The sequence below is a fragment of the Apteryx mantelli genome, chromosome 8, assembly GCF_036417845.1.
Source record: "Apteryx mantelli isolate bAptMan1 chromosome 8, bAptMan1.hap1, whole genome shotgun sequence".
Classification (NCBI taxonomy): Eukaryota; Metazoa; Chordata; class Aves; order Apterygiformes; family Apterygidae; genus Apteryx; species Apteryx mantelli.
The window spans coordinates 8,961,818-8,985,772 of record NC_089985.1 but is presented as its reverse complement, the minus strand read 5'-3'; the positions used below and the strand labels follow the sequence as shown (position 1 = coordinate 8,985,772).

General features: G+C 41.9%; 1 protein-coding gene across 2 annotated transcripts in view; it reads left to right on the top strand.

The window, feature by feature from the left end:
- Positions 1-22,268, top strand: part of RGL1 (ral guanine nucleotide dissociation stimulator like 1) — a 90,453-nt gene extending 68,185 nt beyond the window's left edge. For both annotated transcript variants that reach the window (XM_067300548.1, XM_067300547.1), the window contains 11 exons: positions 3,154-3,257; positions 4,424-4,508; positions 6,490-6,579; positions 8,424-8,510; positions 9,966-9,998; positions 11,556-11,677; positions 12,392-12,481; positions 14,550-14,736; positions 16,833-17,087; positions 19,067-19,181; positions 20,215-22,268. In XM_067300548.1, the coding sequence (XP_067156649.1) occupies positions 3,154-3,257; positions 4,424-4,508; positions 6,490-6,579; positions 8,424-8,510; positions 9,966-9,998; positions 11,556-11,677; positions 12,392-12,481; positions 14,550-14,736; positions 16,833-17,087; positions 19,067-19,181; positions 20,215-20,402 (1,356 nt within the window). In that variant the 3' untranslated portion in view covers positions 20,403-22,268. The remainder of the gene's footprint in view (positions 1-3,153; positions 3,258-4,423; positions 4,509-6,489; positions 6,580-8,423; positions 8,511-9,965; positions 9,999-11,555; positions 11,678-12,391; positions 12,482-14,549; positions 14,737-16,832; positions 17,088-19,066; positions 19,182-20,214) is intronic.
- The last annotated feature ends 1,687 nt before the right edge of the window (positions 22,269-23,955 follow it).

The window sequence follows — 23,955 nt, the reverse complement described above, 5'->3', positions numbered from 1 at the left end:
CTTTTGTTTTGAAAAATCCTTGAAGCTCAAGGGTGTTTGCTTACTGAATTATTTACTGTTTGCATTGGGTATACAAACCAGCTGATACTATTGGGGGGGAAAAAAAAAGGTAAAAAAAAAGTAGGGTTACAATATGGTACCTGGCTCAAGAACCTTGTCTGTTGTTTTATCTTCCTCTTACCTTTTTGCTTTGTCATCTTACATTTCCATTTAACACATTTTTACTCTTTGCTACAGGACAAAGGAATTGAAGCAGATTCTATGTGTTTCTTCATCTTTGCATGAAATGGTTTTGCTTAGCTTCTTTATGTAACTGTAGTTTGCTAATTTCTTAGATTTTCTCTTTTATTTTACTGTAACCTTCCTCAGCTCTCCTTCAGAGCACTGGGCTGTTGGCACTAAACTAGATCTCTTTTTTAAAAGAACATTAAAGCACTTTAGTATGGATGTGTGTTGACTTTGTTTTAAGAATCACACGGATTCTTTCAAAGCTGTACAAAATAAGCAGTCATAAAAAGCTCAAGGCAAACAGGGCCTTCCAACCTTGACAATGCACTTCTATGCTTCCAGAGACGGTATTGTTAGTCCTGGCTCCTAAACTCATGCAACTGCATGGTTCAGGAAACTGGTATGGGGAAATAGTCTTTCGCCTCTATTTTGGCACTTACGTCGACTCGCTTTTGTTATCATCTGATGGCTGCTTTATAGCCCATGTGAATGGATTAGGAAGTTTCATTCCTATTTTCTGTGTGCAGGCCTCCGGGTCACGGAGGGTACCAGCTAAATGGGCCTTTACAGGGCACCCTTGGCTCAAATCTGAGAACAAGATCTGTGCAGCTGCCTGCCCATCATGGGGGGCAGCAGGAAGGTCTGGGGAAGCTGGGACAGTCACCACTCTCATAATCTTGTTTTTTGGATGGAGAACTTTGTTCTCCACCTCTGTTCATCCAGTACTTCTCCCTTTACTTAATTCATACACATAATTAAATACTCCAGTCTTAGCTAAGCACATGAAAAATGCATGTGCACGCTCTACAAAATAATTGCACATGTAGAACAGCTAGTTGCATATATACTTAGCTGCCCACTTCTGAAGGAAGTTGCTTGCTTTGTGCATGCAAATGAGTGTCTGAATAGTTAGAGGCCTGAATTAGAAAATAATCCACTCATTAAAGTGCAGTTATTCACTGACAACTAACTCTGTAACTTAGCAGCATGAAGTTCCACATCTGTTATCTGTTCATGACTTTCTGATCCAGTCTCTTAGATTACAAGATAAACTGAATACTTTTTCTAACTGCCAGCCCTTTCAGCTCCACCTAGATCTAAAGTTCCTGAGCAAGAGCAGCCAATTTTATGCACAGAATATTTTCTTAAAAAATAAAAAGTAGAAATGAAATCATTAATATCCTGTTATGCTTAATTTTTTTAATCAAAGTTGTTTCTGAGCAATATGCCCATGATTCTTTCTGGTTTCCCCCTTCTGAAGGACACAACATGAAACAAAGCTGTTCAAAGCAGTTAATTTTTTCCTACATACAGATGAGTTTGCTAAAATTTTGTCTGTAGTCAGTTAAATCTTTGGGAACACAAAATTCAATATTTAACTCCTAACATGTTAATAATTATACAACGCGCAATTAAGTCAAAATGGTTCCAGACTGGAGCTTCCAGTCCAAACTCCGAGAAAACAAGATGTTAAGGACTTGTGTCTCTAAATTCATATTCTCCCCAGCCTGAGTTCCAAGTTGAACATAAGGGTTTTGTTCTCAAATGTTGCTGTGTCAGTCTCTTAAGGAGAGCTGTTGTGCGACTTCCTTGGCCCCAAATCATGCCAGAAGAGCTTACAGGTCTTGGGTGTCCTACCCCATGACCTTGAACTCAAGCAATGGTCTTGATCCACCCTAACTGCCAACCTACTCTAAGAGCTCTCTGCCTTGTCAGTCTTTTAAGCCACATTTTGTTAAACGAAGCCTCCTACGTTGCACAAAGATATTTGAGATAAATATATGGGAGTAAATGTACTTCCTTGAGTTGTTCAATCAATTCTAATGCAACTCATATGAGCAGAATTACTAGTATATTAAGGGCTGATGTTTATTTATACTAAGCTCACTTTACATTTCTTCAGTCCTATGCAGAGATGCTACAAAGGAAATAAATTGTATTTATTTTCACTGTAAGGATCCTCTGCATAATCAGCATTATGCAGAGTTACCTTAGTATAATAATCGGGCCCATAAAAATTTGCAGGATCAGAATTGTAGTTTGAATATGTTCTCATTTATATGCAACGGTCAAATTGGTGTGTTTTGTCTGCTTAATTTGCATGTACACATACCTGTTTGTGAGGGCTTGTATAGGCAAGAGTTGTCTTAAATCTGGCTTAAATCCCGTGCTTGATTCATGAGCCACCAACAGATTTACAGGAGTTCCCTGCAGAGGCAATTGATCACAGGCCATGTTTTTCCCCCTCCTTGCTTTCATCTGCTTTAGCAGGAATCTAAGCTGTTCTTTGCAAGATAGCATTTTTCAGTATACTTTTTCCACAGAAGCTTTTGTCACAGAGAAGTTGCATGAGAAACGTCTATGAACCAATCTCTCTGTTAGGATTTGATCCCAGCTCTGGAGAAGTTTGAAAGGTTTTCTCTTAAACAGTGCACGTACTTGTATAACAGGTTATTCCTTTGCATGTCTTTTTATTTTTAATTGACACTTAGATGTTTGAGGGTTAACATTTTAAATACCACATACAAAGAGGCAAAGCCTGATTTTTTCCCCTAAAGGGGAAAAAGGGATTGGTAACTATAAAGGGCTTTTTTAGAAGTGAAACATTCGTGCTCTTTAGCCTGGCTTCATGGCCTCAGTTCCACTTTTATTTGTACTAGGAGAACTGGAAGCTGTAACACTGCAACATCACCACAAATACGTGAAAGTGAGGAAAACAAGATATAAGTGCCAAAGCCCACGAAGTGTTTTGGTGGCTGGAGAGGGAGAGGGGAATGATTTTTTTTTGATGCTCAATATTTGTACAGCTGCCTGTTTAGCAGTGCAAATGTGCAGCAGGCATGACACCAGTCAAACAGAAGAGCGCTAACCTGCTTGTAATGCTGACATTTAATACTCCTCCATTTCTAACCGCTCCTTTCACAGGAATGTCGGATCCTGAAGAATTTTTCCTCCTTGAGGGCCATCGTTTCAGCACTGCAGTCCAACTCCATCTATCGACTAAAGAAGACCTGGGCTTCTGTTCCAAAGTAAGCCTCCCCCTCTCCCCTTGCTCTCTGCCCCTGCAGCTAGCTCCAAACAAAAATGAAAAACTCAGTGTTGTTCATCGTGTCCTTTGGGGCCTTCCATTCAGCTCCTCCGTGGACTTGTGTTCCTGTTCTCGGAGGAACCTCTCATTGCAGTGAGGCTCAAAACCTTCGTTAGGGTCTGACTGCTGTGAGCTTCTCTTTGATATTGAGGGGAAGGCCTGCCCTTAGTGACCTTGAGATTCTTCTGTCCTTTCTAGCATATCAGATCTTCCGCCCCCTATTTTGGAAGAATACAGAAATAGTTACCCAGCTTGTGCACACCACTCTCAGAAGGTCCACAAAATGGCATCAAAATGGTTGACTGCTGTCTTCTCTCATGTGAGATTGAAGGAGGTGTAGGATCCTACAGATCCTCACCAATCCTCTCTTATTTCTGAGATTTCCTTAGAAAACTTCCCTAAACTACAAAACTCAGATTTGCATTGAAGACAGTTTCTTACAGGGCAATAGCTTTTTGTGCACCAGGCATGTTTACTGCATGCAGCAGACACCAGAAGTTTCTGCGCAGGAAAGATGGTGTTTTGCTCATTTGTTTTAGGAGGAATAGATTTATCTCCTTTGCCTTTGATAAGCAAAGAAAAATGTTTCTGCTAACCTAAAAACGCAATCCTGCCATGCAGTATAATTCTGCATTTCCCCTTCCAGTCACCTGTATTCCTGTTCAAAATACTGCCATCTCTATTTACAGTGTTGGGCAATAGAAAAGCACTCGTCCGGTCAAATGCTTACAGCTTTTCAGAGGGCTTGGAACAGAGCAAAAATGAAGTCCTTATGACACCTCTCACTGTTATCATTCTGTTCCTTCTTATCTATCCCCTTTCCTGGAAGAATGTCATGCCGCGGTGTGATTGAAAACTCTGCTCAAGTCCGAGTACTGATAGCAGCATTTCTTTGTGATGCTGTAAAATAAGGCCTGGCTGTCCCGGGAGTATCAGAGAGTCTCAGGAGGGTTCCTAGAAGATGTGCAGAATCCCATCAGATGCATCCTGTTATCTTTTTATATGCTTGACCGTTATCCATTCATCAGAAAAAAAGCTGAATAGGAATGTAATCTAATTTAGACTGCTTACTAATAACCGAAATTATTCAAATCTTTTCCTGTACAGGGACAGAATGCTGATGTTCGAAGAGCTGTCTGATATCTTCTCGGATCATGACAATTATTTGACAAGTAGAGAGCTGCTAATGAAGGTGAGAGTTAGCCTGAGTGCAAGGCTTGTAACCTTGATCAGTGCTGAGGTTAGCCTTTTTTCTAACCAGTTGCCAAAACTCATCTTTCCTTGAACTACTGCACACTGTGCCACTGCAGCGCCTTTGACTTCCCTGGAACAGCGCCATTTAGCTTCAGCTGAGGGATTAGACCAATATGTTCCAACTATCCCGTACCTTTCTTGGAACTAGAAAACAGGGCTGGGAGTTTTGATGGAACAGGCTTCCTGCCGTGTGTGTGGCCAGATGGACAACAAAGCAGGCTCTGTTCGACATAGTTTGACTTTTACGCTCTCCTGGGTGAACCCCAACAAACTCAGGAACTTGAAAGGAGTTGAGAAAGAACAGCAGGGAAAGGTTATATCATACAGAAACTAAAAGAAGTTTCGATGGTAAATTTTTCTGTTTACATAAAAATTTGCTATAAATTGTCTAACCAGTTTACTTTTTGGCAGTTTCTATCCGGTCTGTCTGGCATTTGTTATCTTATCACATTGCCTTGATCTCTAAACATCATATTTTGCTCAGGAATGATGGGTGAGCACATTCAAACCTGTCAGCCTGTTGTTGCTTATCATCCATTTATCAACACATATAGTTTAATTTTAAAGCAGGTGAGACAATAATAAATATAGAGGAAAACTATGAGTGTGTGTTTAGAACAACTTGGTTAATGAAATATTAAAAAGACAAAACAACAACCCAATCTGACCCCAGACCTTTTGGCTCTCTCCAGCTGCTGCAAGTAGATTTGCAAAACATTTTGAAAGCAGTGAGTGGAAAAAAGTTCTGCAGAATAGCTAGATCTTCTCTTCTAGTGTTCATCTTGGACCAGTTTGGATTGGAGGATTAGTGTCCACTGAATCCTTGTTAAAGTCTTTGTTTTCCTTCACTAAACTCCAGGGAAGCTGTGTTTGACCTTGCCTATCCATCCTGTGAAACTTCTACGTGTAGAGTAGACAAAACGCTGTATAAAACAGGCTGGCGGCGAGGAGAGGGAGCACCGTGTTCTCTCCTCCCCCAACAGCGGCTGTGTTGCGAGGCTGCAGTTTTAGCTTCTCTTTCTGCCTGACAGCTGCTGTTAGAGAATCTGAAGTTTACCTTTCACTATCTTGAAGAAATTGAGACTACAGCACTCCTTTTTTATTTGCTCCTATTTTACAACCAGGGAAAGAAATACAACGAGTTTGAGTGACCTGCTCATTTCACTGTGACTGAGAGAAGTAAAAGTCGTAACAAGAGGATCTTTACAAGCGCAGGCTGTTGTTCTGTGCCTCTTAAAAAGACACTGATAATGATTCATGCCACATCTATCTGGTCACTGGAAAAATAACAGTAACTCCCAGCATCCCTTATGGATCCAGGGTAAAAAAGGCCAGAGATCTATTGTGAAATAGAGCATCCATTCACAGGAAAGCTTGAACTGTGGAGATCAAAACCTATTACTTCCATTTACTGCATGTTTTTGGATTAGTTAATAAGCCACAGAGGTTAGTTGCTGGATCTCTATTTTGCGGCATAAGAAAAACAACAAAGCATTACATAAGAGGGAGATGTTTACTTGTAGCAGTCCTGGTTAGGAAATTAAACAGAGATCTTAAGGTCAAGAGCATCAGGATAGAGTTAAGAGAAGCATCTGGACGCATGAAGTATATTTAAGTTTCTCTGATTTAAAATCTCAGGAGATTTGAAATACCACTTAGCTTTGGCTGGACTAGAACTATTTTGCAGACAAATTCCCTTAATAGTCATTTTGTGGCATTTTGCCAAAATTCACAGGCAGTGCAGAAGCCTCAGAAAATTAGCATGTGCACATATGCACACGTGTACCTGTGCAGCAAATATTTTTGCTGACCTAGCTTGACTCATTAGGTGTATTTCCAATTATTTTACACAAATGTAGTTGCCAGCTTACCCTTATCTCCTCCATTAATTGCCTTTTCATTCTTTCATTCCCTCACAGGAAGGCACATCCAAATTTGCAAATCTGGACAGTAGCGTGAAAGAAAACCAGAAAAGAACACAGAGGCGTCTTCAACTCCAGAAGGATATGGTATGTCTTGTCTCCCTTTCCTCCCCTTTCTGAACAGATAATGTGATTAACCCCATCATTAGTGAATTATATGTGAAGCAAAATCTAGAAAGGTATTTAACAAAGTGAGTGTGCAGTAGGCAGGGCACTTAAATATGGCTTTTGTCATACAAAAATATCACTGATACATCAGTGCTATTGATTATCCAATACAAAGCAAGTGAACCGAAAAGTTTAGATTGTGCATGAAGCCAAAATGCTTGTCCCTGTAAATATCTGCCTCAGGCTGTATTTCCTTTATGCTGTGGTTGATGATAAGCAGTTAAGACTATGCGTATATGGTGTGTGAGTATATATCTGTATATATAAGCAGTTACAAAATGGGATTTGTGCTATACTGTTGCAACCAGCACATGCTGTATGAGCTATGCTGAGCTGTCAAGCTGCAACAGCTATCACAGTTTTTAGGACAAGGCAACTGTCCTTTTCCTCCAGTAATGCCCCTCTGTTCACCAAGGTGCTAGGGAAAATGGTTATACAAAACATCAGCACATCCAGTGCGTTCAGGGAGCTCGTGCTGAGAACGGTCAGAGACTTCGGGATTCGGTGGACATAAGCAGGGGCTCCACAGCGTTCCCTGGTGCCGTCTCCCCTTGTTCCCTGCGAGGGGATAAATGGGCGCATGGGACTGCTGCTCCTGTCCCCCCTTGCATTTGCTTCACATCCAAAGCAGCTGTTCGGCATGGACGCTGAGCCAAGAGTTTGGCCTTAGTTTCACGTCTTACAGAAATTTAGTAAACCTGTCATATGAAAGAGTAATGACTGACTGATGAATATAAACACATAATTCATTGCTTTCAACTGTCCTGTATTCTGTCCTACAGGAAAGAACTCTATTAACTACTGTAACGCTTTAGACTGAAATACAGGGGGAAACCACACAGCTTTCAGTTAGTGAAATATGTAATGTAAATACTAGAATTCTTGTGATACAGAAAATCAGCTCTGGCCACAGCAGGAATCTCATTTACTTTTAAACAAGCTCATAAAGCTTCTGACACATTAGCATGAAAATTGCACAGAGTTTTATGGAGATTGCTTTGTAAAATGTCTCTGCTTTCCAATTTGCTGGTGAAAATAGCTTTTGTCTCAAAGTTGGCAAACAAAAAAGAACAGGGGAAGAGAAAGCTGGGATAGGGAGGCAAAACTGATGAATATGGGTTTTGTTTGTCTTTTAGTTTGACTGGAAAAAATACAAATCCTTTGGTGTATATGGCAGAAACACAAGGATTTCCTTCACAAATGTATAGACAGTCCAAAAGTTTAAAATTTGAATCCTAAATTAATTAAAACGCAGTAACTGGCTGGGGAAGATGTGCACTTCTTGAAGGAAAAAAATTGTGACTGCAATTGCATGATCTGATAACATCATTAAGTAAAAATCCGCAAGAATGAGCCAGAGAGAGAAACTGTTTACACAAGCTAGCCAGGACCATTCCCCAGGTCTTTCTGTTGTAGCAGGTATCTGTGGGACCCTTTCACTGGTGCTCATATGCTCCTTCCAAAGGCGGAGTTCCCTAGGGACCTGCTGTTAGAAATCAGTATATGGAACCAGTGTTGAAATATATAACTACTCCTTAATATCTGTGATAGCATCCTGCTCTCATTAGAATTTGATTTAAGTACTAGATTAGATACTGAGGATAATGTGATGGAACACTGATGAGAGAAACCATGTCATTTATAAGATCACTATTTTGCTGAGCAGACTACTTTTGTATCATATTTTATGCAGCAATATTGTAGCTGGCGCATTATTACTGTTTCTCAGCCAATTAATCCAACATTGCTGTGATCATTTGCAGGGAGTAATGCAGGGCACAGTACCGTATCTTGGTACCTTCCTCACTGATCTGACCATGCTTGACACAGCTCTTCAGGACTATATCGAGGTAATTTGGGGCAATTTTGGAATCTTGCACATTCTGTCTGCCTGCCCAGCATGGGGTACATGCGTTCCTCTATCTTTCACTGGGTTCTCATGCTGTTCTGACAAATGGAGGAATTTGGTTTCAATAAACGGAGGGAACATGCAGTTTTATTAGTAACAAGAATCTTGTGTGAATTTAAGAATGTAGTTTGTTTAAAAGGACATGCTCAGCATTGTATTTGGTCATTATTTTTAGTTAGAAACTTGATGAAAGTAGAAGGCTTCCCATTATTCTGTTTTATTTCTATTTGTCTGAGAACAGCATTTAGGTGTAAAGATGCTGTGAATAATTGGGAGAGTACACAGAATCACAAATTCAGCTCATCAGACAGATCACTAAAGTTCTTCTGTATTATCTCAACTCAGAAGCATTTGAGCCCTCAAATGGATAGGCTTTATTTCCCTTTTCTCTTCAGCTGAACAAGCAGGGGAAACCAGTCTAGCATAGGAAGGGAAGGAAGAGAAGGCGAGAGAGCCTGGCCATTTAACAGAGACCAAGGATGGGAAAAGAGCTTCCCCAAAGGTTAAAGAGTCTGAACAGTGCGAAGAACAATGAGGAGAACTAAGTGAATTTGAGGGATTATAGCGAAATGTGTGATTAGGGAGAAACAAGAAATATATAGGATGGGAGAATGTACAGTTTTGGGCGGAAATGGGTTCTGTATTAGATCAGCAGGTACAAACCTGGACATCTGAAGTTAGGCACTTAAATCTGTATTTAAGCAGTTAAATAAAAAATGACTAGATTTTCAGACATCTTAAACCACCTTCTGTTCATACTGAAGCTGTTGTGAATTGTAGGTACTCGATACCTTTGAAAATTGGCCCCATTAATGCAGATGCTTCAGGAGCCATGCTTCAGGCACTCAAGCTCAATTATGCTGGTGCTGATGTTTATGATGAGAAAGTGCAAAACCACTTCTGTCTGGGCTGGTAACAGTTGCTGGTACTTCTGTGAAACTGCACTGAAGTGAGCATGCCTAAGGTTGATACATATCCATTTTCTTTTTTGCAGTTTCCCATTTGTCTGTGCTGTTGGTTCAGTTGGTGTTTATAAAACTCAGAGGGAACACTGCTGGAGGCACAGTGTAGGCAAAAGCCTAATTGGTTTCTTGCATGAAAAATTGTGCTAGCATTCTTCAAACTTGATCTCTGCGCACCTTTTAGGAACATTCCTGTATTGGGCTTTTCTTCTTGGGCAGATTGCTATTTAGGCCATGAGGACAGATATTCTTTGGAGACTTGTATAGGAGCACTATGGTTTTTACCAGATCTGAAAACAGATATTTTTAGAAGGTCCTTGCTCAAGGCAGGACTGTGCTTTACGTTAGCATTGCTAGTTCATCATCCTGTTTGTGATTAAATCCAACTAAACATGTGGTCTTCTACTCTGATCCTTTTTCTTTGCTTTCAACAGGGTGGCCTGATAAATTTTGAGAAGAGGCGAAGGGTAAGTTGAATGTTCTGCGATGTTTAATTTACTGAGACTTCTAGAGAGGTTGGAGAGGTTTTTGACTTTCCCCAGGCATTACAACAGCTGCTAATTTTAATGCAAGTTATTTGTACACGAGGAAAGAAGAACAGACCTCTGAAAGGCTGTGAGCCCATGCTGAACTGCAAAGCGTGGCACAGGAAGAGCGCCGCGTTTTCAGCTGGGTACAATAGGGGAAGAGGAACCGCAGGCCACTTAGTTCCATGAAATGTACATCTGCGGCACATACGCGTCATCTCCTCGATTGGATGTTCATGGGAGAGTTACACGTCTATGTCCTGTGGGTCAAGGGTGGATCAGACCTGGGGGCATGTGAACTTTGCTTTTCAGAAAATACAGTTTGTGAGCTGCTTCCTTCTGCTGCAATAAACTGCTGTGTAGATAAAAGGCTGCAGAGAAGAGGGAGCTAGGTACCTGCGACTGAGAAATAAATGCTGTGAATCTTTCCTTTGAGCCTGATCCTTGTTGGTTAAAGAGAGAAGTAATGCTATGCAGGAGGCAAAGTACTAAGGTCACATCTGTCTGAAGAAAATCATGCCAAATCTCTGTTGTGGAGTCTCAAAGCAGACTTTGATTTGGTTGTGACGGAGCCATTTCCTTCCTTTAACTGATTCCCAGTTCTATAAACCACTTCTTGAACTTGCCTTTTATTTACAGCTGCATGGCTCAGGGTATTAATAATGAGAAACACAAGCTTCTCCTCCTTGGTCATCAGTCCAGCTTCATACAAAGCAGCAGCAAAGCTGCCCTCTGAACCGTGCTGAGTACTCAGATCAGTTCCTGCATCCTGATTCTATAAACTCTTCTAACACTAGGGGGTTTAAAAAATTATTTTGGCAAAGTGTGTACATAAGTGGAGTTATATAAGAGTAGCACATTCCATTCACTCAAACCAAGGGTATCATTTTATCCTCATTTTGTGCAAGTGTGAGGGCACAAAGTACAGTAGAGAATCAGACTCTGCTTTCAGCACAGGCAGCCCTAATTATTCCTCATTCGCTGTCTGAGAACCACCTAAGTACAGAGCATGAGAGTGCAGAGTACAGAGCATTGCTCAGAGCTGGTCTGTCCCGCTCAGGGATGAGGCGAGCGGGTAGGACAATCTGAAGAACTCGTGACCCTTTGCCACCCTTGTTCCTAGAGGATTTCAACCTGCAATGCTGCCGTTCAGTCATTTTGCACTGGCATCGCTCTTTGATTAGAACCTGGGGAAAGCTCTGTGGTGTGGTACAGTTCCTGGTGCTCAAAGATGTTTATCTTCTAATTTGTGTATCTTTGATAAAATGTGCACGTTTCAATGCACATTAAGGATTGTCCAAAAAAGGACAGATTTTGTTGTTTGAAAAACTGCTTTGTGGCTCTTGAAACAGCCCGTTACTCAGTTGAAACTGAACCTAAGGTCCCACTAAGTTTGTCTGGCTCTGTCGTTGAATGTGTTTAGTACATGAATGAGTCTCTGTTAGACTTCATCTTGTTTTCTAATTAAAATTCCTATTTGATTATTTATTTTCTTAGGAATTTGAAGTAATTGCCCAAATTAAGCTCTTGCAATCTGCATGTAACAGCTATTGCATGACACCAGACCAAAAATTCATCCAGTGGTTCAGGAGACAGCAGCTTTTAACTGAGGAGGAGAGGTAAGGCTATCGATCCAGTTGGTGAAGCAGACTTTTCTCATCCCGCACCCATCTGAATGAGCTCTGTGAGCTTTAGATAACTTCTTACAGGAACTTACATATACTGCTGGTCAAGGAGAATGAAAATACATATGCCTTCTACTAAACAGCTGTAAAAAAAACTGTTTAACACTTAGCAAGATTTAGTTTTGAGACTGGAAAAGAGGTTTCTGACTGAAATATGATAGTCTGCTGTGTCTCGCCTGTCCGTGCACCCGGCCACGCGTGCTCAGAAGACAACCCCAAGGCACATCAAGATGCAGTCACTGAGCGATTGGCTGGCGGATGCTGCCAGCAGCATAGCCAAAGCAACGCAGAGCTCACTGAGTGCTGACCAGATAAATACATCCCTGGCGTTTGCGGTGGGTTTTTGCAGCCCTTGCTGAGTTCTACGCTGCTGCACACACTGCTAGCCCAACCCAAAACAACTTGTTTAAGGCACGTTTTAGTATCTACTAGATACTGGACAGTTTTAGTCTTTAAAATTATTTTAAAGGAACGAAATGTCCCCTTCACCTTGGTGAAATGTGGACAGTTCCTCTTCATACAGTTACAATCTTCTATTGAAGTGGGAATAACTGAAGATTTCTCTGTCTCTCTGGAATATTGTGACTTAGAGATATCTAGCTAAGAGCGTTGTCTTTAAAATTTATGCCAGTTGTTTCTGTTATGCAGTTACAGCCTTTCATGCGAGATTGAAGCAGCTGCTGACACTAGCACCACATCACCGAAACCTCGGAAAAGCATGGTGAAGAGGCTCAGCCTGTGAGTACGACAGAGGGGCTGGTGGCATTTGGTGTGTTAATATGAGCCTGAATAAATCAAACAAGAAATACTCATTTCACCAGCTGAGAAACTTGGCTGGGAATCCAGACCATTGTATTACTTTAAAGAGACACTGTCAGCTAGAAGTTCATACTTCTGTCTGAAACGGCCCCTTTCTATTGTTATAAGTAATCATGAAGATTACTAATGATGAAAGAGATTAGAAACAACAAGCCTTCTTAAGGTGTCGGAAAAAGGAACAATTTTAGTGCTGAATTATAAATTCAGTATGGTATTGTGTAATAACTTTCCTGAATGCAAAACAGAGTCAATGAAGATAAAGTCTGGCCTATTATTAGTCTAATTTACTATACACACGCAAAAATTTCTTGCAGGATTTTAATATGAAAAGGCTAGTAAAATGGCATCAGGTAATAGAAATAATCTTCCTAACAGCCTTCAAGTTAGAGAAGTAAAATAATCATAGGTCATGGTCTAATTTAGTCTAATACCTTAAAGATTCAGTCAGGAGGTGGATGAAGAACAATGGCATGTAGCTAAGGAGACAAGGGAAACAATAGACTAGCAGGAATCCAGGGAAAGCAGCAGGGAACGAAAGCAGAGATCAAGGGGCCAAAGTAAAAGTATCTTAAAGGTGAGGAATTTGAACCTGATGTGAGAAGGTAGGAGGTAGGAAGGGACTCTCAAATACCAGTGGCGTGATCAAGACGAGGGGAAAATTAGTGAATTTAATAGCACTGTCAGCTCTTAACTGTTCTTTCCTGCTTGGTTCTTTCACCTAGTTTCTTCAGAACAGCTGGTAGACATTCATTTCACATCAGCAGTATTTCAGGTTAGGGTCTAAGAAGGGACTTTTCAGTCAAGGGATCTGAGATCTGATATGCAAAAAATCAGGGTAGCTGTTTGGAAAGTGTTTTGATTAGTCCGTCTGAGTTGGTTGTGAAAAGTTAGAAGGACCTGCACTTTGAAGATGAAGGTGTCTGAACTCAGTTGCCTCTCCTTTGCATCTCCTTGCTCGTGCCTAAGCCGTGCGTAAGGATCGTCACTGCTGAGCACTGGCTTTATTCTCTCCTTTCTGACTACCTTTCAGCGCTGTGGTATTGTAATTTACCATAGCATCATCTTTGTTTGCACTGTGCTGTATTTGTCTAAAGAATTGTTTTATGCACACTCTGAATACATGTTGCAAATTAATAGTGTAGAAGAGACTGTCATAATTCTTCCTGGAAACGGTGAGTGACACCTCTCTCAAGTTGTTTTAAATCATTAACTGGATACTGACATAACATCTAATTCACCTTGTTTCTCTACCTTATGTATTATACAAGTTTGTTTCCTTTGACACTCCTTTAAATTTACTTGACCTGCATTAAAAATGAGTCTCGGAGAGAGAGCGAGAGCGCGCCTATAATTTACGCTTTCTTGTGATCTCCTCATTGCGTACATGCACATTTAAACTCTTAGAGAAAAACTGGTATCTGGGGCAACTTTACTGAGTGAAAGAATTTGCAGCAGGGGTGAGTTTGCTACCAGGCCTTTGCCCGGTAGATGGTCATGCATTACCTTTCATGCACTATTCCACTTACTCTTGGTGATTGAGATGCCGTTTCGGTGGGACCAGGACGTGACAGCAGTGTGTAGGAGTGCATAAGGTGGAGCCAGCTGCCAAGCCTCTAACTTGCACCTCTTCCCTTGGTTTGTAAACACATCAAGTCAATCATTCCCTGGCAAGCAAGTCTAAGAGAATTTAAAAGACGGAAAGGGAGTCTAGTATATACCACTTATGTATTAGCTCTGATTTTGGCCTTGCAGCTGGTATGTATACTAGGTCAAGAAGGTATTGTATTTGTTAGTGTTTGTTAGTGTTTAACAAATTCTCTTGACAAATCATATAAACACTATAGAGGAAATGAAAACAATAGGCCACTCAAGATAGGAAAACAAAGCAGAAAAAAAAGTAAGATTTTTGAACCAAGTGACAGCTTTGCTCAACCCAGCACTATTCTGCTTTCACTTACTGGCTGTTATGGTTTGTTTTCTATACTAGACTGTTCCTCGGATCAGAGGTGATCACCAATAGCACACCCACCAAAGAGCAACCCAAATCTACTCCAGGTGGGAGCTCTGGTGAAAGCATGGACTCTGTCAGTGTTTCGTCGTGCGAGTCTAATCATTCTGAATCTGAAGAAGTCTGCATCACTCCCATAGACACTCCTGATGAGCCTCAGAAAAAGGTACAGTCGGGGACTCGTTGCCAGCACAAACACCCTATGAGAGACTGTCGATACTTGCAGGCAGGATCTAGATGTTTGCTCAAGCCCATTGTTAGTCTTGACTGGAGCATTGCTTTTAGTGGAATGGAGAGTCTCTAAAAATAAATGTACAAAAATGGAAGCAATCCAGTTAGGCTTTCTTTCTGCATGATCCCTTTTGTGTTGCCAAGATACAAGGCAGATTAGTTTTCCTTCCCTGAAACCAGATTTTCTTGTGGTATCTGCCAGGGTTTTTGGTTTCAGATGAGGCTCTGTATGAGCATAAGGCTCATTTTTCTTTCAGTCCCTGATCATCCTTTTTTGAGAGGGATGGGGCAGACTAATGGCACTTTCCCCTTAGAGACTGTGGGAAGTGGGGTGAGCAGTCTGAGCAGCTCGCCTGCAGATATTGGTGCTTCTCCCCAGCACACGGTAGTGACATGGACAAGAGGATTTATATGCTCCTGTAAACAAAAACAAATGAAATGGGAGAAGAGTCATTTGAAGATGTGAAAGATCAAAAGCTAGTCATTTCCTCTTAGAATATCTCAGGTTCCATGAGTTAATTTGCTGTTAGCAGTCTGCTGCCATGTTCATCATGCTGAATCACTGGAAGCAGCTGTAGCTGGAAAAAGGAAGCCTTGCTTCAGCAACCATATGCTCGCTAAGGACAGCCCAGCTGCATTAAGCTGTGACTTCACTCCAGCAAAGGTCTTTTTTCTAGGCATGAAAGCTGGTGTATATTGGTGACACCACTGTGAACTCCTGGGGAAGGCAGCGCAGCTGTAGTTGACCACATGATAGGTAGGTAGGTAGGTGAGTGCTTGCCAGCCTCACAGGTATGACCTCGCTGTAGCTCCCTCATGCGTAGATGAGTGTCTTGCCTTGACTCAGGTGTTCAGGCTTAATCCCACTGGGGAAAGCTAGTGTGTGGTACGAAGGCAGCTGCCACGCCTCCTTGGTCACCACCAGCTTTCTGTGGGCACTCTTAGCATGCGCAGCAAGGGTCCTGCACAAAGACACTTTTAACAGCATGCCAGTAAATCCTGTTTTTGGCTATGAAGGCAAAGCCTGCACACTGGCAGCTGGGATGTCTCGCAGCAAAATGAGCATAAAGATAAAGCTGTGGGTGTTCATGCCGACAGTGGAAGTGCCAGGCATGTTCTGTGACCTTCGGGAGACAAGCTAGTAAGACAGGAGACCAGCAGAAGGGATCTGATAGGGGGATCCACAGGGAGGTCTTTTGTATAGGCAGACTCTTCCCTTTTGACAAAAGTTGTATTAATTGTGCTGTGAAGAGCTTTTTAGGGATGTTTTGCTGAAGAGTGATATATTGGGGTTTAGCTTATGGGTATTTTAAATTAAGTTGCACTAAATGTTCTTAAGCCCAGATGAAGTGTGTGGTCCCAGATGCTGGCACCTATGTAACTGCATTGTTTAAATTGTTTAGGTAGAACAGTTGTTACAGTGCTTTGAGCGAGCAAGTTGGAGAGGGACACTCTCCCAGCAGTTTTTGAACGGGCAGATGAAGAGAAAGACAAGACCCTGAGCAGTAGGGGAAGGGAAGGAGGCAGTTTCCAGTGAGGGGAAAGAACATTCAAGGAGATGTGGGAGACAGGGAGGCACGTGTGTGTTTTTTCACATCTGTTACAAGTCCAGCACCCTGTGTAAAGGCTCCAACTTGACGCAGGCCAGGAGGGGCCTGCTGGGCGCTCTGCTTTCTTTCCAAAATAGTCTCAGTCCTCAGCTGGAAGCCCACAACTTCATTTTGTTCGTTGTATCTGCTGCCACCTCCTGGCCTGTTCTTTTTAAGAGTGGCAGGAGATGGGCAAGAGCAAGCAGCACAGTGTCTAGCACAGAGAATTGAAAGTAAGTTTTCATTAAGATGATGAAATTACCAAGTCAAGTTCACTTTTTGCAGAGGCAAAGAACACCACTGCCAGCCCCCTGGACAAAGTACAGATAACTGAGGTTTTATATGTGCCTTATGCTTCCTCAGGTTCCTCCTCCAGAAAGACCAAAAAAAACAGTGTCAAGTTTATGACTGCTTTTTTTTTTTTTTTCTTTCTGTTATGTAGCTCTCTGAATCCTCCTCCTCCTGTTCATCCATCCATTCCATGGACACGTCTTCCTCAGGGGTGTCATCCTTAACCAACGTAATCTCATCCCCTCCCTTCTTGTCCTCCAATCCCAAGATCCACAAGCGCTCTATCTCCGTGACATCCATTACCTCAACAGTACTGCCTCCTGTTTACAACCAGCAGAATGAAGATACGTGCATCATTCGAATCAGCGTAGAAGACAACAACGGCAATATGTACAAGAGCATCATGGTAAGTGGCGTGGAACAGCAAAACACTCTTATCATTGGTGATATGTTTTCATTCGGGGTGACTGCTAAAACCCAAGGTCTCAGCCTTGGCGTAAGAGTAGCTTAGATTTGGAATAACTACAGATAGGTTGTGCCCTTGATTCTTTCATGCAACTTGCATTGACAATCTAGTATTTACAGTATGTTCCAACTTCTGAAATACCCCCTGGTATTTCAGCTACACGCTGTTCATCACTCATCCTGAATTGCTGGGCAATGCAGCTGGAAGCATGTTGCGTTCTGCAGGCTTTGCCAAACACCTGGAGGGCCCAGGACACAACCACTGTTTGTTCTTTGTAGATTTTTTATTTATGTTTATTCACACTGGTTAGCTGTGAGACAGTTTTAAAAGATGACTTCAGGAGTTTATGACACTGACCTGTTTTTATTTTAATATTTGCCTCAGACCTTACACATTAGAATACATGTGAAATTACTGTTTTTGGGGAAACAAAATCATTTTCTGTTTTAAAGACTGTTTGCAAAATGATTTTAGTTTTGAAAATACTGATTTATTAAGCCAATTAATTAAAACTGTCTTGAAAGTGAAAATGACAAGTACACCCTTAAAATTCAAAATATGTGGAGCGTGATATGAATGACAAGTATGAAAATAGCAGAGTATCTTTGTGAATGTTTCTAGTCTTGAAACTGAAGTTTGTATTTTATCAAAACTTCTAAATGAAACATTCTCATCAAGTCAAGTATTTGCTGCTCCCATCCCTCTGCTCTAGGGCTGGTTGCTTCTTCTCCAGTTTGGAATTTAAGTGTTAGTTTTGCCCCAAGATGCTGCACGAGGTTCTGCCTGGAGAAGCCTTCCCCAGGAGTTAGGCCCTGCAAACAAGGAGCGGTACCCCAGGAGGCCGGCGAGCTCTTTAATTACGCAGCTTCTCTCGGTGGTGAAGGTTGCCATTCGTTAGCAGCGGACTCTGCCGCCTGCTTTGTGGAGTCCTCCGTGCTCCCACTGCTCCGAGATCAGCATCAGGGTTTGAGCTCTGTTTAATGGGAGAGGGTCCAGCGGCACAGCCGCTGCTGTGCTGCCGCCCACAGCGCAGCCCTTTGGGGCCCAGGCTGCTCAGCGTGCTCCCGCTAACGCTCTCGTTCCCGCCCGTTGCGAAGGGGAGGCAGTGCTGGGTCTAGCTGCTGAGAGCTGGCTGAAAGGCTGCAGCTTGTAGGTAGGAAATAAACCGACTCTCAGGTTTTACCCTTGACGCCGGTTCCAGCGAGGGATTTGGAGAGTGCTGGGTCGATAGCCCAGGGCACGCAGGGCTGTGTGGGCAGCGCTCGTGCTGGAGGGCAGGGGACAAACAAACATGGGTAGGTCTTAGCACATTCAGTAATTTTATGATTTTAAAGGAACTGACCCCCCCCCCAGTTGCAAAGAGCAGTTCCCTCAGGATCTGATAAATTCTGCCACCGGTGAGACAGATCTTCCTTTTGATTTCATTAGGCTCTGGAGAGATCTCTGTGTCTGCTCCAGACGGGCAGCACTTCCGTGGCAGACAGTAAACTAGGTTCCAAGGCCAGAAGTCTTTGCAAGATGTCAAAGACAGTATTCAGCACGTGAGACTCCAGATTAATTGATGTCAGCAAACAACAGATGGGGCAGTTATTTATGTGGAAGCTTATGGCTAGTGAGAGCAACATCTCATCTCTCAGAAGTGTTTGCTCAGAGGAGTAGACACTGTGTGATTTACTGCTGTCTCTGGTAGTAGAGTCTCTGTCGTCTTGAATTAAAAAACAGCAAATGTTACAAATACCATGATTTAGTATCTAGCAGTATCTATTATTTCATTACTGACCCAGCGTAATTTCTCAGTTTTCTGAAATCTTTTCCAAGACCCAGCGGTGAACTGAAAGTAGACCTTTACCAGTTATTAAATCATAATTATTATATAACGTGAATAAGCAGAATCTCTCATTGCACATTTGTCTTTTCAGCTAACTAGCCAAGACAAAACTCCTGCTGTCATCCAGAGAGCTATGTCAAAGCACAACCTTGAATCTGACGCTGCTGAGAATTATGAGCTTGTACAGGTCATCTCTGAGGACAAAGGTAAGGATGCAGAGCTTTTCTGCTGCTTAAAAACTTCTGCTAGAGTTTGAAGGAAGGAGTAAAATATGAAGCAACTTTAGAACTGCCACAGGTCTTGTTATTGTATGTGCTAGTGAGAATAAACCGCTGACTTACCGTGGCCTGTCAGCATATTGCTTCATAGGAGTACAGTTCACACGTGGGTTTTCAGGTAGACCTCCATAGGTACACTGCGACTGTAGAGCTGTCTTCTGAAGAGCAGCTGCTTGATTTCCCTGAAAAGTAGTTTATGAAAGGGGTCTAGTGCCCACCCAAAGATTACAGCAGGCCCCCAATTCTTCAGCTGTGCAAAAGCAGAGCTTTCAGCACGTGTAACAGCCTTGTCTTGGAGTGGCTTTCTGAGCCTATGCCAGGCTGGGCTTGGGCTGGGTTTGGTCTCCGTCTCTTGGCCTCCACAACCCTTGCTTTTGTGGAACAACTTCCCATGGTTGCCAGCTGCTGCAGCTGTAGCATTAGAGGCACAACAGAAAAAGGAAAAGGGCCAGCACAGTGCTACGCAACACAGATGTCTCTGTGTTCTTACTGAAGTTTAACAACCTTGCAACAAGCGCGGCGGTGTGTTGAAGAATCTGGTCAGTAAGTGACGCTGTGGCATTAATGAAGCTGTTGGGAACTTACTGCTGCCTTGAAGGACATGATCCTGGGCTGGTTTGGCACAGAAGCTGCTCTCTTGTCCTGGATAAACGCACAGCAAAGCCGAAGCCTGGCTACGCAGCCAACTGTGACAAGGGCAAGACTTTGCTTTTTAGTGCTTATCTTTGTAACCTGTACAGTGATCCTTTAGGTCTAACAGCGTTTCTTTTCACTAAGGAAGGGATAAGAAACCACTGTATATAATCCGTGACAAACATCAAACTGGCCTAGTGGGAGCCCTGCCTGGCTGTTTATTCTCAGTCTGTTCATCAGTTTCCTGTTTTTTTTCCTTGCTTTAATTCTGCTATACACAATCCTGTAAACTCTTACTGTTAACTCTTCTTCTGTTCCCTCTTTGCAGAGCTGGTGATCCCAGACAGCGCTAATGTGTTCTACGCCATGAACAGCCAGGTGAACTTCGATTTCATCCTGCGGAAAAAAGCTTCGGTTGATGGGCAGGTGAAAATGAGGAGCCGATCGAGTTTGACACTCCCCAGAACTGCCAAAAGGGGGTGCTGGAGTAACAGGCACAGCAAAATTACACTTTGAAGGGGAGAAGTCCACATACAGGTGAACTGGTTGAGAAAAGTATCTTTGCTACCATCCAGTATTACAGAGTCACAGCGGATGAATGTGTCAGTATTTGACTTTGAAAATATTTGAGACTGAAATGCAAAACAAGCATTTGCTAGACCTACAGCCAGAGGTGTCTCTCTCCTCCTCTGCATCTGGAGATAGACAGACAGACATGGATTTATGGGACAGCCTGGACTAGGAATTTTTTCTTTTGCACATTAGCCTAGGAAGGTTAGGGCCCCATTTACAGGGGAAAACGGGACTGGTTGTCTTAAGAACACCACATTTTCCTTTGTGCCAGTATTACACAGAACATCTAAATTTATTTTTATAAAACTGGAGAAGAAAAGTCACAATAAAATTCTGCCTGAACCAAGGAGGAGGTCGCAGCCAGCCTCCAGCTGACTGAGAGCACTGGGCTGCAGAAGGTGTGGGTGAGCTGAGAGCTACTAACAGTTGCTGCCTCCAGGAGGCATTTGCATTCATGAAAAGGCAGGGTGGGTATGTATGTCCCCAAAACACTCTCTCTGGAGACAAAAGAAGAAACTACAGTTGTGTGTATTGCTTTCACACAGCTGGCAATTTTTTTTTTTTTGCACTTGTTCAAAGCCAGAAAAATGCATATTTTGGATTTTTTTTCCAAAGAACATTAAAAGAATGGACTGCACTTGCTTTTGGATGAATGTCATGATTTGTTAATGAACAAGGCAAACTCAAACACTACTTATCTGGATTTTGTTCTTGTCTTAATGCCACTACATTGTGGTTTTCCTTACGCTTTGCTAACCTATTGAACAGAAGTCGATGCCTTTTGCATGTACTCCAAAATGACTGATGTACCTCTTTGTAATGTGCAATCACTCTTCAGGAGCAAAACTTTTGCCTGCATTAATATACATTTTCATTCCATGAGAAGCAACTACATCACCTTTTGTTTTAAAAGTGGGTATTGAGAGGAGACAGCCAGGTTTACTGTATTGCCCAAAACAACCAGAGATTTTTATATACTTGTAGCATTATTATGCATAACTTCCAACCACCTCCCTTGCTCTTTATATACATCTATTAAATGAATTTCCAGACATGGTACATCCTTTCACCTGGAATAAAGAATTTAATCATATGTTCTCTATGAAACTTTAAATAACATATTTCTATGTCTCTTGCCAGAATACAGGCTTCCTTGAAAGGACACAGGGGTTTTATTTTAAAAAGCCATAAATGAGACAATGGATTGTAAACAACCCTTACTGAACAGACTGTCTTTGGGATACATTAGTATTAGTTAAAATAAACTTAAATACTGAATTTTATCCATGTCTGGGACTTTTTTTTTTTAAATCAGGTCTATAGCAGTAAATTTCAAAGCTGGGCTCAGATTATGTTAACAGTCAGTGATAAACTCATGATGCAAAAACAATGTTGGGTCATATGATGTTTTACATTATTATTTAAAGATTTATCATCGCCATTTACAAATAGCACCATGCATACTATACTCTGAATGTTTAAAAACACAAAGTGGACTTTTGGTGAGAGGGTAAAGATGTTGAGTTTATAACTGAGCCTTAAAATCTGCCCTTAGTTAGGACAAGATTACAGTAGAAGTTCAGTTCTCTTTGTATTTCAGTGAAAGCATGCATTGATGTCTATACAGTCATTTGTAAAGTACAGATATGCAACCTGTCAGCGTGCAATACTGTATTAACCCAAAAGGAAGACAATCTTGATTTTTTAAGATGACCCACCCTCAGAAAAGGTTATATACAAAAAGGTTTTCTTATTGCTTACCTGTAATCATTATAAAATCAATCAGTATAATACAAACTTTTTCACAAACGTTTGCCTGAAGTTAGTCTATTTTCTTCTCTTAGGCCTTATTACTACTACCTTTTGGTTTTTACACCTCATACCTCTTCATTTTGAGCTCTGTTACGCTTTTCAAATTCAGCACTTTTAGTGTCTTCCAGCTCCCATAACTCACATTCACAGAACCTGAAATACAGCATTTCTTAAACCCTTCAGCTACACCGTACTCTTCCTTCAGCATTGTTTAACCCTTCAGCATCACATACAGTAGCAATTTTACACTGGTTGTTAATAGTGCCAACATTACCGTAATGCATGTCTTCATTTGTCAAAGTTTTTAGGCTGACAGATTCTGTGTCTGTTTCTTCAGCAGCGTAGCTCGAAGGCCTGTCAAAGTAAACTGGTGTCTCATCTACTTTACCCATCTAGTGGCAGCAGGTAATCATGCTCCTTGGGCAGTCCAGTCACACGCTGCTGGAATGCGGTGAGCTCACTGGTGAGGGCTGAAGGTAAATGCTGGCAGAGCAAAAAACCATCCCATTGCAGCATTCATACCCACCAACCTGTTACTTACTTGCTGTGCAATATTTTGTGCTATTTCTTAATTGAGTTCCTGTGTAACTGGGTAACTTGGATTATGTACAAATTCTACAACTCGTTGTTCTTCGTGAAAGCAGTCTCCTTTGGGTCACTAAATGATTTCTTCAGTGAGTTAACACACAAAAGCTTCCGTTTTGAGTGTTTCCATCTACACCCCTTTGCCTCCATCATGTTATGGTTCCTCCTGGCCTCCCAACTGCTAAGCTTTTTTTCCTGCACAAAGTACCAAAAGTTTGAAGTTTGCATGATAGCTGCTCCTTACCTGTTTGGTACATTCTCTTTTCCACTTGCCCCTTGTCTCCCCCTCCCCTGCCATGCAGAGGACCTGCCATTTCACAATTCACTTGAACATCTGGGGAGAATAAAACTGCCAGAAGTCACACTGGGATTGTCTGAACTACCGCAGGAGTTTCCTTTGTCACTAAGGGGCCTCACATGTTACAAGAGGACTCTGAATTAGACAAAACCTCTCCCCTCCACCTCCCTTTTGTTAGTTAAAAAGTACTTACTTAGGGAAGAAAAAAAAGCTCTTTAGGATAAATACAATATGTTTGTGAGATATGAATTCATATTGCCATATTTATTTATACTAAATAGCATTTCTCCTTTCTTAAAAGCAAAGTCATTTGATGATTATAAACAAACAGTCTTATTGCAGTTAGTTAATCATTTTTAGGGACTGTCTTCATGACATTTCTTGTGAAAAAGATTTTTTTTCTTCAACTATCTTGCTGCTTATTCTGTGTCAAACTTGCTTCTAGATTCCATAAATCTGTCCCCAGACTCGCCATGATTGGCACTGACTGGTGTGTTTTCATCCACCGGGGCCTGGGATACACAGGAGCACCCTGGAGCTTAGCACAGATGGGCTACGGCAAAGCAAAAAAAAAAAAAACAACAAAAAAACCCACCACCACCACCACCAAAAAAACCCCCAAAGCACTCCTTGGTTCATTAAGCTGTCTGGCAAATTCTTACAATTAATTACCTGCTAACAAACTCACTTTCAAGCTGCATGTCTCTGTGGGTTTTTTGCCCCCCCCCGACATGTAGGTGGTGTGAACCACCCACATGTGCGCATGCTGCCTCAGCCCCTGCTCTCACCAAGACAGCTGCC